At 49.0% G+C, this 13,909-nt stretch overlaps 1 protein-coding gene across 29 annotated transcripts in view; it reads left to right on the top strand.

Moving 5' to 3' along the window:
- The window catches only part of LOC135919011 (uncharacterized), a 997,771-nt gene that overhangs the window by 339,898 nt on the left and 643,964 nt on the right, over nucleotides 1-13,909 (top strand). For 18 of the 29 annotated variants that reach the window (XR_011508264.1, XR_011508263.1, XR_011508269.1 and 15 more), the window contains one exon: nucleotides 6,820-6,949. The exons of 9 other annotated variants lie outside the window; for them this stretch is intronic. Coding sequence is in view for 4 of the 20 variants with exons in the window: in XM_065452757.1 (XP_065308829.1) it covers nucleotides 6,919-6,949 (31 nt within the window). In the remaining 16 variants the exon portion in view is untranslated. Of the gene's footprint in view, nucleotides 1-4,858; nucleotides 4,952-6,819; nucleotides 6,950-13,909 lie in introns of those variants that run through there. 2 more of the 29 variants (XM_070524827.1, XM_070524822.1) reach the window with 1 other exon arrangement.

The following is a 13,909-nucleotide window of genomic DNA, read 5'->3' as shown; positions in this document are numbered from 1 at the left end:
AGCAAAGGTTACGTACGGCAGGAGCGCATCCCACGTCTTGTGTTCGACGTCGACGTACACTGTCGTCCTTTATGAAAGGGAACACGCGAGCGCATGGCCTGCGCTCTGCGGCGGCTGCCCACAGCGCCATCAGCCGACAGCTAAAGAAAACACGTCCGCTTTTGGCGTCATCTATTGGCAAACGAAATAACCAGTCATGGCCGGTGGGCAAGCGCTGCTCAGATTATGCTCCCTCACCGCTCGCGCAACGGCCGATGCCTGCAGCGCGTCGTCTGCTGGTAGCAAATCGAGCGTGGTGCACGAGCACGATCAAAACGTAGATGCTCTGTCTCTCGCCTTACGCCTGTTGCGCTTCGCCTAAACTAGAGCTATATAGGTGAGGGCGATGCACTCAGCGGAAGGTTTGGTTGTGGTTTGCTTTTTCGAAAGTGTATCACTGAACGTCGCGGAAAATTTCCTTCGAGGCAGATTCCCACTTACCCGGAAAGTACTTTCCTGTCGGCAGAGAAAGTTTTCTGTCGTTTAGTATATCTGCACTTGATGCTATAACGCCATGCACAATCAAAGCACCCTGACCGTGATGATAGCGAAGGTATATTGCTACGTAAGAAACTTGAAGCAAAAAAAAAAAAAATGTTAGAAATGTTTGTAAATATTTTAATGAATCTTGTGTCTGTAATGTAAAAGACGCGAGCACAAAATGCAAAAACAGATATAAATACATTTATTGACATAAAAGATATACGTATATTTTTCTTTTGTATTGAGCACCAAAACAAAACAAAAGTCTGAAATATGTTGTGTCGACGCACTTTTCCGTACCTCGTGCCGTCCCCATTTGCTGCGACGACAGCTGCCATTCTTCAGGGTAGCGAGTTATACAAGGTGGCCGTTAGTGATCTGTTGCTTCTCAGCCGCTTCCACTCCTTTGTGACACCCCAAAGCTCGTTGGCCGATAGTCCGTGCAGACCGAGCCGCCAGCGCAGTTTTCAAAAGGCCCCGCACGTTCTCAATAATGTTAAGGTCTGAAGACTGGGGCGGCCACCTTAGAGAGTCGATTCCACGATCCTCGAAAAAGCTTGTCACCCTTCCGGATGTGTGTATGGGCGACTTGTCTTGCTGGAAGATGTAAGCACCTTCCGGGAAGGGCCCATTCAGCAAGCAGGGCACCATCACGTCGTCCACGATTGAGCAGTAGGCGGCAAACGTGAATCTGTCCTCTATGCGGACTAGTGGACCAAGCCCTTTTTTGGTCACGAGGCCCCACACGCACACTGCTGAACGCCCACTTGCAGTCACTCGCTGGAGGTATCCTGGTCTGTAACTGCAGAAAAGTATCATTAGATCATGCATTGACACCAAACCAACAGTCACTCAACTTATCTCGAATACCCTTCCTTTACGCCAAACATGCGGTATTCCGCTGTGCTACATGGCGCGCGCATTTATCGCCGGCTGCTCATGTATACGTTTCGTACTGTTTTAGGTTTTTATTCACTTTCCTATTTCTTTCAAGTTATTTTGCTATTTTCTATTCTCTCATATCGAAACAGCAATTGGGCTGGTGGTGTGCCTCTGTTTGTGGCAGTTGCCAGCCTACTGCCTCCTCTTCCGTGTCTATACTTTCAGCATGTGCTAAAGTGTCTTTCAATGCGAACTAATACTGATGAGCGTAATAATATTAGTAATATTAGAGAACGCAACTACACTTTAATGCTGGTGAACGTAATCTAACACCGTGCCTTGAATATCACGTTCTCTCTGGCGTCTACGCCAGAGAGAACTTGATAGGCTACAATATCACACAATGCATAAAGAAGGGTAACCGCCCGGTAGAGTTTTTTCAGCATTTCTTACAGTGATATAATTACCGTTAAGGATAAAACGTCACCTACCGGCGGTTTTCTGGGCGCCACACTCTGTCTCTGGTCCCACCGGGTCGTGAATGAACCTTCGTCGGTGAATACAACACATTCCCAGTCGGAGGTAATCCAATCTGCGTGGCCCTTCCCAAACTGCAGGCGTTTAGCTTTGGTGGTGCCTCGAAGCAGAGGATTCCTGCAAGCAATCCTCTTTTTGAGACCAGCTTCGTCGAGGCGGCGCGTCGCAGTCGTCTCGCACGCCCTAATGCCAAGTTCCTTCAGTACTTCAGTGACTGTGGTCTGCGGCTTCAGTGCTACTGCAGCCACAATCACACGGTCTTCGTATTCAGTTGTTGCCCAAGGTCAGCGCCTGTGCTGAGCGTCCTTCCCACGGCGTTCCGTCTTGAAGGCCTGAACGATCCTGTTTGCTGCTTTTAGTGGCCTCCTTGTAGTTGATGCAATGACCTGCCTCCTGGCCCACAAAAATAAGGAATTAAACTACACATGCCCCTATCACTTTTTATCACGCCAGTACGCAAGGCGTTCAGCATTTTACCTTTCCCTCTCGTAGTATTTTGGAGCCCATATTTACACGTATGAGCTAGTACATTATCACTGCTATCTTTACCGCGGCATACTTAAATGGTCATAGACTCGAACTTGGTCCACCGACCGAACTGACCATAGCGCTGGCACTCAGCTGAAAACCATGCAGGGGTTTTGAAGGACTGCTGCCGATTATCGCACACACAGTGACCATTTAGCCGAGGGGAATCGCTACCGTCGTCTTTTTTAACTGCACGCACGGATTCGCGCGCACGGAAACGCTCGAATTCGGTGGTTAGTGCCATGCAAGGTTGGTTTGAAATTTATCCTCGAGCGAGTCTAAACTGGTATTTTTACTTTCATTCCCGACGCAGGGACAATACAGCTGAAGCTAAGCATATTTCCATGAAAATTCACACCTTTATTCGCTGGAGAACTATAATGCTGCATACTGTGTTCTTGGAAATGTATTCAGTTGTGGCTTAAGCAAATGCGAGTTCTACGACGAATCCATAGAGCTCGCATGATAGTGTATCACTGAATGATACAGAGTATCATTCAGTTATAGATAAAGAACAACCAAACCTTCCGCTGAGTGCATCGCCCTCACCTATATAGCTCTAGTTTAGGCGAAGCGCAACAGGCGTAAGGCGAGAGACAGAGCACCTACGTTTTGATCGTGCTCGTGCACCACGCTCGATTTGCTACCAGCAGACGACGCGCTGCAGGCATCGCCCGTTGCGCGAGCGGTGAGGGAGCATAATTTGAGCAGCGCTTGCCCATCGGCCATGACTGGTTATTTCGTTTGCCAATAGATGACGCTAAAAGCAGACGTGCTTTCTTTAGCTGTCGGCTGATGGCGCTGTGGGCAGCCGCCGCAGAGCGCAGGCCACGCGCTCGCGTGTTCCCTTTCATAAAGGACGACAGTGTACATTGCTAGCATGTCGGCGAGGGTCTTGTTCAGGCGCTCCGTGAGACCATTCGTCTGCGGATGGTAGGCAGTTGTCCTCCTGTGGCTTGTCTGGCTGTACTGCAGAATGGCTTGGGTGAGCTCTGCTGTAAAAGCCGTTCCTCTGTCGACTTCTGGGGCACCATGTCGCAGGAGGATGTTCTCCACGAAAAATTTCGCCACTTCGGCTGCGCTGCCTTTTGGTAGAGCTTTAGTTTCAGCAAAACGGGTGAGATAGTCCGTCGCCACGACGATCCACTTATTCCCGGATGTTGATATCGGAAACGGCCCCAACAAATCCATCCCAATCTGCTGGAATGGTCGGCGAGGAGGTTCGATCGGCTGTAGTAATCCTGCTGGCCTTGTCGGTGGTGTCTTGCGTCGTTGACAGTCTCGGCATGTCTTGACGTAACGGGCGACGTCGGCGGTCAGACGCGGCCAGTAATACCTTTCCTGTATTCTCGACAGCGTCCGGGAGAATCCGAGGTGCCCAGCGGTTGGATCGTCGTGTAGGGCGTGCAGTATTTCTGGACGCAGCGCTGACGGTACAACAAGAAGGTAGCTGGCGCGGACTGGTGAGAAGTTCTTCTTCACGAGCAGGTTGTTTTGTAGCGTGAACGAAGATAATCTGTGCTTAAATGCCCTAGGTACTACGTCGGTGTTCCCTTCCAAATACTCGACGAGGCCTTTTAGCTCCGGATCTGCGCGTTGCTGTTTAGTGAAGTCTTCTGCGCTTATTATTCCGAGGAAGGCGTCGTCAACCTCGTCGTCTTCCGGCGGGGGATCGATGGGGGCGCGCGATAGGCAGTCGGCGTATGAGTGTTTTCGTCCGGACTTGTAGATCACTGTGACGTCATATTCTTGCAGTCTGAGGCTCCACCTCGCCAGCCGTCCTGAAGGGTCCTTTAAGTTAGCTAGCCAACACAACGCGTGATGGTCGCTGACGACTTTGAATGGCCTGCCATATAGGTATGGGCGGAATTTTGCTGTAGCCCAAATGATGGCGAGGCATTCCTTTTCAGTCGTAGAATAATTGCCTTCCTCTTTTGACAGTGACCGGCTAGCATAAGATATCACCCGTTCATGTCCGTCTTTCTTCTGGACTAGGACGGCACCGAGGTCTAGGCTACTGGCGTCAGTGTGGATTTCGGTATCGGCGTCTTCGTCGAAATGTGCGAGTACCGGCGGTGACTGCATGCGTCGTTTTAGTTCTTGAAATGCGTCGGCCTGCGCCGTTAGCCATTTGAACTCGACATCAGATTTGGTTAGATGCGTTAGCGGCTCAGCGATGCGTGAAAAGTCCTTGACAAAGCGCCTGTAGTAGGCACACATGCCAAGGAATCTACGCACTGCCTTCTTGTCAATGGGCTGCGGGAACTTTGCGATAGCAGCTGTTTTCTCCGGGTCGGGGCGTACTCCGGATTTGCTGATGACGTGGCCTAGGAACAGAAGCTCGTCGTAAGCGAAGCGGCACTTTTCTGGCTTCAGAGTGAGCCTTGATGATTTGATGGCCTCTAGTACTGTTGCAAGCCACCTAAGGTGATCGTCAAAGTTTCCGGCGAAGACGACGACGTCATCCAAGTAAACGAGACAGGTCTGCCACTTCAATACTGCTAAAACCGTGTCCATGACGCGCTGGAACGTTGCAGGCGCCGAGCACAGTCCGAATGGCATAACCTTGAACTCGTAGGGGCCGTCTGGGGTGATGAAGGCGGTCTTTTCGCGATCTCTTTCGTCGACTTCTATTTGCCAGTAGCCAGACTTGAGATCCATCGATGAGAAGTATTTAGCGTTGCAGAGCCGATCCAATGCGTCGTCTATTCGTGGGAGGGGGTATACGTCCTTCTTCGTGATCTTGTTCAGACGACGGTAATCGACGCAGAAACGCAGGGTTCTGTCCTTCTTTACCAGGACCACAGGAGATGCCCACGGGCTTTTCGACGGCTGGATGATGTCGTCGCGGAGCATTTCGTTGACTTGTTGCCTAATAGCTTCACGTTCTCGCGTCGAAACTCGGTAAGGGCTCTGGCGGAGTGGTTGAGCGCACTCTTCGGTTATTATGCGATGCTTTGCAACTGGTTTTTGTCGAATCTTTGATGAAGTCGAAAAGCAGTCCTTGTATCGTCGGAGAAGACTTCTGAGCTCTTGCTGCTTGCTTATGGGTAGACTTGGATTTACGTCGAAGTCTGGTTCGGGGACTATGGTCGGCGGGGTAGATGCGGCAGAATCTGTGAGGACTAAGGTATTGCTCGTTTCCACAATTTCCTCGATGTACGCGATTGTCATGCCCTTGCTGATGTGCTTGAACTCTTGGCTGAAGTTGGCTAGCATTACTTCCGTTTTCCCTCCGTGGAGTCGAGCGATCCCTCTTGCGACGCAAATTTCACGGTCTAGCAGTAGACGTTGGTCACCCTCGATGACGCCTTCTACGTCGGCAGGTGTTTTCGCGCCGACGGAAACGACAATACTGGAGCGAGGCGGGATGTTGACTTGACATTCGAGCACGCTTAAGGCATGGTGACTACGAGAGCTCTGCGGCGGTATCCCTTGATCTTCAGACAGGGTTATTGACTTCGACTTCAAGTCGATGACTGCGCCGTGTTGGTTTAGGAAGTCCATGCCGAGAATGACGTCGCGTGAACACTGTTGGAGGATAACGAAGGTGGCAGGATAAGTCCGGTCATGAACTGTAATTCTTGCCGTGCAGATTCCAGTCGGCGTAATGAGGTGCCCTCCAGCGGTCCGAATTTGGGGGCACTCCCATGCAGTCTTGACCTTCTTCAACTGGGCGGCGATGTGTCCACTCATTACGGAGTAATCGGCCCCTGTGTCCACTAAGGCAGTAACTGCGTGGCCGTCGAGAAGCACGTCGAGGTCGGTGGTCCTTTGTCTGGCGTTGCAGTTAGGTCTTGGCGTCGGATCACGGCTTGTCGGCGGCGTCCGGAACATGGACCAAAAGCACCTCCACCAGATGTCACGTGGTAGTGACGTTAAAGAACACAGTAGCAGTACTGTGAAAGACAAACTAGCTTTTATTGGGCGAACCTGTGCCCACAAAACAGGGTGCACTTAAACCACAACGTTAGCGGCGAACACAGTCGGCGATCGTCGAAAATCTGATCTGCGGGTCAAGCGCGTCGGCTTTTATAGAGCAGTCGTCGAATGTTCCAGACTAATCGTTCGGACCCGCGTGCCTTCCACAAAGTTCTACACCACTCGCGTTACGGGATGAAATCAGATAACACAAGGTTCGGCGACAACATGCAGCCGGGTAGAAGCATCGATAACTTTCCAGAAACTTCGGATACATGCAGGCGCATCCCGCGCTGTGCGATTACATTTGTTAGGCGACGAAACGTGGTCGCCCGATAAAGATAAGTACACGCGTCAATATCATATATATCATACATGTTTTTCATTACATCAGTATCTATACGTCTCAGTAATTTGCTTTTTCTTCAGATTCCTGTATCTACCTTGTACCGCTGCGTAAGCAACTGCTGCATGGCATGCCACGTGGTGCAATAATGTGAAACTCCAGTGCAACGGCCGTACGTACAGATGCTAAGTGGCCCGCATCTCACAAAGGAAGGTAAGTGGCAAGATGCTAATGATGATGATGAATTTAGGCGTCCACTCCTAAAGGCGGCAGTGATATAGTCACGTAAGCAAGCTGATTTAATCAGGTACAATGTGTATAGTTTTTGTAGCATTCTTCTAAACATCTGCTTAATATTTTTTCTTCCTCAATCTTTTTTTTAACTGCCTTGCCCTGGTATCTGCGCATCTCCTACGTCGCGATCTTCCTCCTCTAATATTGCAATGAAAAATGTACACACATCGACGCTACGTGGGGCCTATGTCGTATCGCGTGTCTCCTTGCGCGCTAGGACGCCTTTACAGGGCATTTTCCCGCTGTGTGCTAGGCGGCGCTGGCTTGGCTTAGTGGTAGAGTAGCTGACTCCTGGGCAGCAGTCCTGGGTCATATCCCGGTGGGAACTTCATTTTTTTTTCTCATTCCTGGTGATAGCTGCTACGGACAACGGACATCGTCACCAGCGATCTCCAATTGCTCCTCTCTTGCGCTAACTGAGTCCAACTGGCGCTCCCAAATTTGCTAATTTCCTCATTCAAACTAATTTTCTGCTGTCATCAACAGTAATTTCCTTCTCTTCGTACCCATTCTGTAACTCTAACGATCCGCTAGTTATCTGCCCTGCGCATTACATGGCCTGTCAAGCTCTACACCCCCTCCCCCCTTCCCCCCCCATATTCATCAACGTTTTCTCTCTCATCCCTACTGTTGTCTTTCTGTCCCTGAACGTTACGCCTAAGGTTTCTTGTTGCCTTCTTCTTCTCACGGTTCTTAAGCTTGTTCTTGAGCTTTGTTAATGTCCAAGTTTCGTCCCCGTATCCTGGAATTGGTAAAATGCATAGATTGCATACTTTTCGATGTAAGTGCTTAGCTTCCAATCAGGAATTAGGTACTGCCAGCGGTACTCACTGCAGCCCATTTTTATTCTGCCGTAAATTTCCTTCTCCAGATCTAGCTGCTGTGTGAGTAATTGACCTAAATTAACGTACTATTGCACACATTATAGAGGATGACTGGCGATCATGAATTCTTGCTTCCTTGCGAGATTACTTAACATTAGTGTTGTCTTCTGGGTATAACCCCGCAGGGGCGTCTGGGCGAGCAGGCGTTTGGTGTGTGGCGACACCACGGACCCGAGCACATGAGGGTTGGAACCTCCCGCGTGAAGCCGTGCACGGCTTAGCCGTGTCTGGGGAAAAGGGGATCCTGGGGGTTGAGCCGATGCTGGGTGTTTGGACCTTTAAGGCCCCCCGGCGGAGGCAACACACCCCTTTGGCCTCTGCTTCACATAGACGGCGCCCCCGGACTGACCCACCCGGGGGAAATCGGCAGTCGCCTTTTCCTGTCCTCCTCTCCAATCTTCGTCTTTCTCTCTCGCCTTTTTCTTCTTTCCTGTCTTCTCTTCACTTCTGCTAACTTCCTAGTCTCCCGGCGGCAAGGGTTAACCTTGTGTAGCTAGCCAGCGTTGGTTATGCTGTATTTGGTTATAGCAGTGATGTACGGCTGGCGTTGGCAGGGTTTCTCTAGCAGGGACTTCTGTCACGTCCCCCTGTTGGGCTCCATGGTGGGTGGTCGGCATCGCGGCCGAAAACCCAACTGTATCTATGGAAAACGCGTTTCCTAAACTCCCTGATCGCCCTCATAAACGAGGGCGCACGAAAGAAGTATTTCAGTTTTTTGGACGGCAAGTCCACAATTTCCCTCGTTTTCACATAATCCACTCAGAAAAACCAGCTAAACAAGTGCGAACGATCTCACCGTTCCTTGTATCGAAGACTCTTACCGAAGTGTTTGGTCCAAGATATAAGGCTTCGAGGATGGCAAGCGGTGACCTCCTCTTGGAGCTCCGCGATCAGAAGCAATTTGAGAAACTGCCTAAACTAGTATCATTTGGAGAGACCCAAGTAGTAGTAACCCCGCACCGCACGATGAACACCTTCCGCGGCGTTGTCTCGGACGATGATTTGCTTGAGCTCACTGAGGCTGAGCTCTTGGAGGGCTTCAGCGAACAGAATGTTATAAATGCCAAAAGAATTAAGATGAGGCGAGATGGAAAAGAAATCCAAACAAAACACCTGATACTCACTTTCGGCTCAAATGTCCTCCCCGAGTCCATCGTGGCCGGTTATATCAAACTTCGAGTTAGGCCATACGTGCCCAATCCTCTCAGATGCTTTAAGTGCCAAAGGTTCGGCCACAGTTCACAGAACTGTCGAGGCAGGCTGACATGTGCCAAGTGTAGTGACACTGAACATTCCTCCGAAACATGCCAGGAGTCGCAGGAGACGAAAGATCTCATCAAGAAACGCGAATGTATGAAAGCCTCTAACCCTACAGCTAGAATAGAACTGGCAGAACTTTCTAAGTTAATCAACAAGCGTAAGACAGCTGACATAAGGAAGTATAATATGGATAGAATTGTACATGCTCTCAGGAACGGAGGAAGCCTAAAAACAGTGAAGAAGAAACTAGGAATTGGCAAGAATCAGATTTATGCGTTAAGAGACAAAGCCGGCAATATCATTACTAATATGGATGAGATAGTACAAGTGGCTGAGGAGTTCTATAGAGATTTATACAGTACCAGTGCCACCCACGACAATAATGAAAGAGAAAATAGTCTAGAGGAATTCGAAATCCCACAGGTAACGCCGGAAGAAGTAAAGAAAGCCTTGGGAGATATGCAAAGGGGGAAGGCAGCTAGGGAGGATCAGATAAAAGCAGATTTACTGAAGGATGGTGGGCAGATTGTTCTAGAGAAACTGGCCAGAACACTCCACATTGTGTCAACTGTGATGGTGAGCATGCCGCATACTCGCGCTCCTGCCCGTCATGGAAAAAAGAAAAGGAGATCGTTACAATCAAAGTCAAAGAAAACGTATCCTTCAAAGAGGCACGCAGGCGGGTTGCATACCTTCCTAAGGCCAGCTTTGCCGAAGTGGCGCGTCAGGGGGCAGCGTCACAACGGCCTCCGGCGTCTGTCCGACCCACAGGCAGTGAGTCGGCAGTTACGCCATCTGCCCCCGCGGCGGTTGCAGCTAGCTCTTCTCCGCCTACTCAGCAAACGGGGCCATCGACCCCGAAGGTGGGCGCAGCCGAGGCTGCCCCAACCTCCCCGGCCCTTTCCAGCGCTGGCAACAGTCTGCGCAGCCAAATCCCTCAGGGAGCCCCATCGACCTCCGGTCTGGTGGGCGCAGGGGTCTTGCCCCCCAAGGCGGGACCCTCGCTGGTAACTTCTCGCTCGCAAGAGCACGTGTCCGGCGCCTCAATAGAGGCAATGGACACAAGACCTGTCCTCAAGGCGCACCAAGCGCCTAAGGAGCGTCGACACTCGCTCGAACGCTTCAGAAAGAGCAAAACCCCTGTTACAGGGCCTCGAAAGGGCTCTGTAATCTAAGGCTTCCCATCCGTTTCTGTAAACACAGCACCTATTGTCAGAGGTCTCCTTAGAAACCTTGATAATGTTCAAGAACTAATCCACAAACACAATCCCAAAGTGCTGTGTTTACAAGAAACAAACTTAAAACCCAAACACACAAACTTTCTCCGACAGTATATAACTTTTCGCAAAGATCGCGATGGTGCTGTCGCATCATCGGGCGGTGTTGCCATTGCTATCCATAAGAGCATCGCATGTCAACTTTTACAGCTACAAACGACTCTCGAAGCAGTGGCGGTTCGAGCTGTACTCCTAAACAAACTCATCACCATTAGCTCTCTTTACATACCCCCACATTACAAATTAACGAAGCATGAATTCCAATCATTTATTGATCAATTGCCAGAACCTTACGTTGTTCTTGGCGATTTCAATGCGCACAGCTCTTTGTGGGGCGACTCTCGTATAGATGCGCGAGGTCGTCTTGTTGAACAGTTCCTTTTCTCTTCTGGTGCGTGCCTTCTGAATAAGAAGAAACCCACATATTATTGTCTTGCAAACAATACCTTTTCTTCAATTGATCTGAGCATAGTTTCTCCGTCCATACTGCCTGAACTAGAATGGGAAGTTATGAACGATCCTTACGGAAGCGACCACTTCCCCGTGCTATTAAGATAAGAACACTTAAAGAAGACGAATATCCACCACAGGCCCCTAGGTGGAAGACTGAGACAGCAGACTGGGAGAAATTCCGAAACATAACTAGTATATCATGGGATGACATGTCCTCGTTAGGAATTGACGCTGCCGTGGAATATTTTACAGCCTTCATAATAGATGCCGCAACTAAATGTATATCAGAAGTAAATGGATTGGCATGCAAACGGCGTGTCCCGTGGTGGAACGACGATTGTAGGATCGCTCGTAAGAAACAAAACAAAGCGTGGGGGTTGCTACGCGCCTCCCCCACTGCGGAGAATCTTATCAATTTTAAAAAAGTAAAATCTCAAGGCAGGCGAACCCGCCGACAAGCCAGAAGAGAAAGTTGGCAGAAGTTTTTATCTGCTATCAACTACTATATAGATGAGGCCAAAGTCTGGAACAGGGTTAACAGGATAAAAGGGCGACAAACATATTCACTTCCTTTGGTGAACACACAAGGTGAAACACTGAAAGATCAGGCAGAAACACTTGGAGAACACTTTGAGAGCGTGTCGAGTTCAAACCACTATTCGCAATCATTTTTGAAATACAAACAAATAGAAGAATGTAAGCCAATAATACAAACGTCCAGACAGAATGAACCTTATAACAGGCCGTTCAGTATTGCAGAGTTGAGAGCTGCTTCGACCACATGCAAAAGCTCTGCACCGGGACCTGATAGAGTCATGTACGAAATGATCACAAACTTACACACTGACACCAAACTTACACTACTTACGCTTTTCAACGTTATTTGGGCTACGGGGTACCTGCGATCCACATGGAAAGAAGCGATTGTGGTCCCTGTTCTTAAGCAGGGTAAAGACCCTTCCTTGGCGGCAAGCTACCGTACGATAGCTCTTACAAATTGTCTTTGTAAGCGTTTTGAAAAAATGGTTAACCGCAGACTTGTACATTTCCTTGAACTCAACAATATCCTCGATCCCTTTCAGTGTGGCTTCAGAGAAGGGCGGTCCACAACCGATCATTTTGTGCGCATTGAGGGAAACATTCGCGACGCCTTTCTCCATAAACAGTATTTCCTATCCGTATTCCTCGATATGAAGAAGGCGTAGGACACTACGTGGCGCTATGGAATCTTGAGAGACTTGTTGGGAATTGGCATCCGTGGCAATATGCTCGTCCTAATAGAAAGCTATTTGTCCAACCGTACATTCCGCGTGAAAGTCGGCAACGTATTGTCGCGACCTTTTATACAGGAAACTGGTGTGCCTCAAGGAGGTGTACTTAGCTGCACGCTCTTCATCGTGAAAATGAACACCCTTCGTGCTTCATTATCGCCAGCCATTTTTATTCTGTTTACGTGGACGACATACAGATGGGTTTCAAATCCTGCAACCTTACTGTATGTGAGAGGCAAGTTCAACAGTGCTTGAACAAAGTGTCTAAATGGGCAGAAGAAAACGGATTTAAAGTTAACCCCAACAAGAGTTCTTGTGTGCTTTTCACAAGAAAGACAGGGCTCATTGCAGAACCCAGTACCGAAATGTATGGTCAGCGAATTACTGTGAACAAAGAACACAAGTTCTTAGGCATCATACTTGATTCGAAATTAACGTTTATTCCACACATAAAGTACCTCAAGGTCAAATGCTTAAAAACAATGAACGTACTTAAAGTGTTATCCCACACAACATGGGGCAGCGACAAGAAATGTTTAATGAATCTTCACAAGAGCCTCATTCGATCACGGTTGGAATACGGTGCCGCGATCTATCATTCTGCAGCCCGAGCGCACTAAAGATGCTAGATCCGGTCCACCATCGAGGAATCCGACTAGCCACTGGAGCTTTCAGAACAAGTCCCATTGAAAGTTTATATGCAGAATCAAATGAGTGGTCACTTCATCTGCAGAGAACACATATCAGCCAAACATATTTTCTGAAAGTCCACTCTAATCCTCGACATCCGTGTTTTAATACCATTAAAGATATGACATATGCTACACTCTTTCGTAATCGTGCCTCCATTAGACAGCCTTTCTCGCTGCGTGTGAGGGAGCTTAGTGATCAAATGCATGTCCCACTACTGGAGCTCCGTCTAATGCATCCAGCCAAGCTTCTACCTCCTTGGGAGTGGCAGCTCATAGAATGCGATATATCTTTCATGCAAGTTACAAAAGACGCTTCAGACATTGAAATCCAAATGCATTTCCGGGAACTCCAGCACAAACACTCCTGCACGGAGTTCTAAACAGACGCATCGAAGTCACACGACGGGGTGTCCTATGCAGCCGTCGGTCCATCCTTCTCGGAATCCGACGTACTGCATCCGGAAACTAGTATCTTCACGGCTGAGGCCTACGCAATACTGTCGACCGTGAAGTATATAGGGAAATCAAAACTAAAAAAATCAGTTATATATACGGACTCCCTAAGTGTTGTGAAGGCTTTCATATCGTTCTGTAAGCACAAAAATCCTGTTAAAATTGAACTCTATTCTGTCCTATGTAAAGCATATGTATCTAACCAGCATGTGATTATATGCTGGGTGCCAGGTCATAGGGCCATCGAAGGTAATGTTCTGGCGGACCAGATGGCCACGTCAGTTGCATGGCATTCTGCTAATCCTACCGCTGCAGTTCCTGTCACAGATCTGAAGCCCTTCTTACGGAGGAAACTACGGAACCACTGGCAACGCCTATGGGACGCGGAAACAAATAATGAGCTCCACGTGATAAAGCCACACTTAGGATTCTGGCCCTCTGTAACAAAATCACGCCGAACAGATGTCCTATTCTGTCGTCTGAGAATAGGACACACATTTGGCACGCATAACTATTTACTCACTGAAAATGATCCTCCAACCTGCGGTAGATACGGGGAGAGGCTGACCGTCCTCCACGTCCTCCTGGA

Source organism: Dermacentor albipictus, chromosome 9 (genome assembly GCF_038994185.2).
Source record: "Dermacentor albipictus isolate Rhodes 1998 colony chromosome 9, USDA_Dalb.pri_finalv2, whole genome shotgun sequence".
NCBI lineage: Eukaryota > Metazoa > Arthropoda > Arachnida > Ixodida > Ixodidae > Dermacentor > Dermacentor albipictus.
Note: the sequence above shows the minus strand (reverse complement) of the source record. Positions and strands in the feature narration are given on the sequence as shown.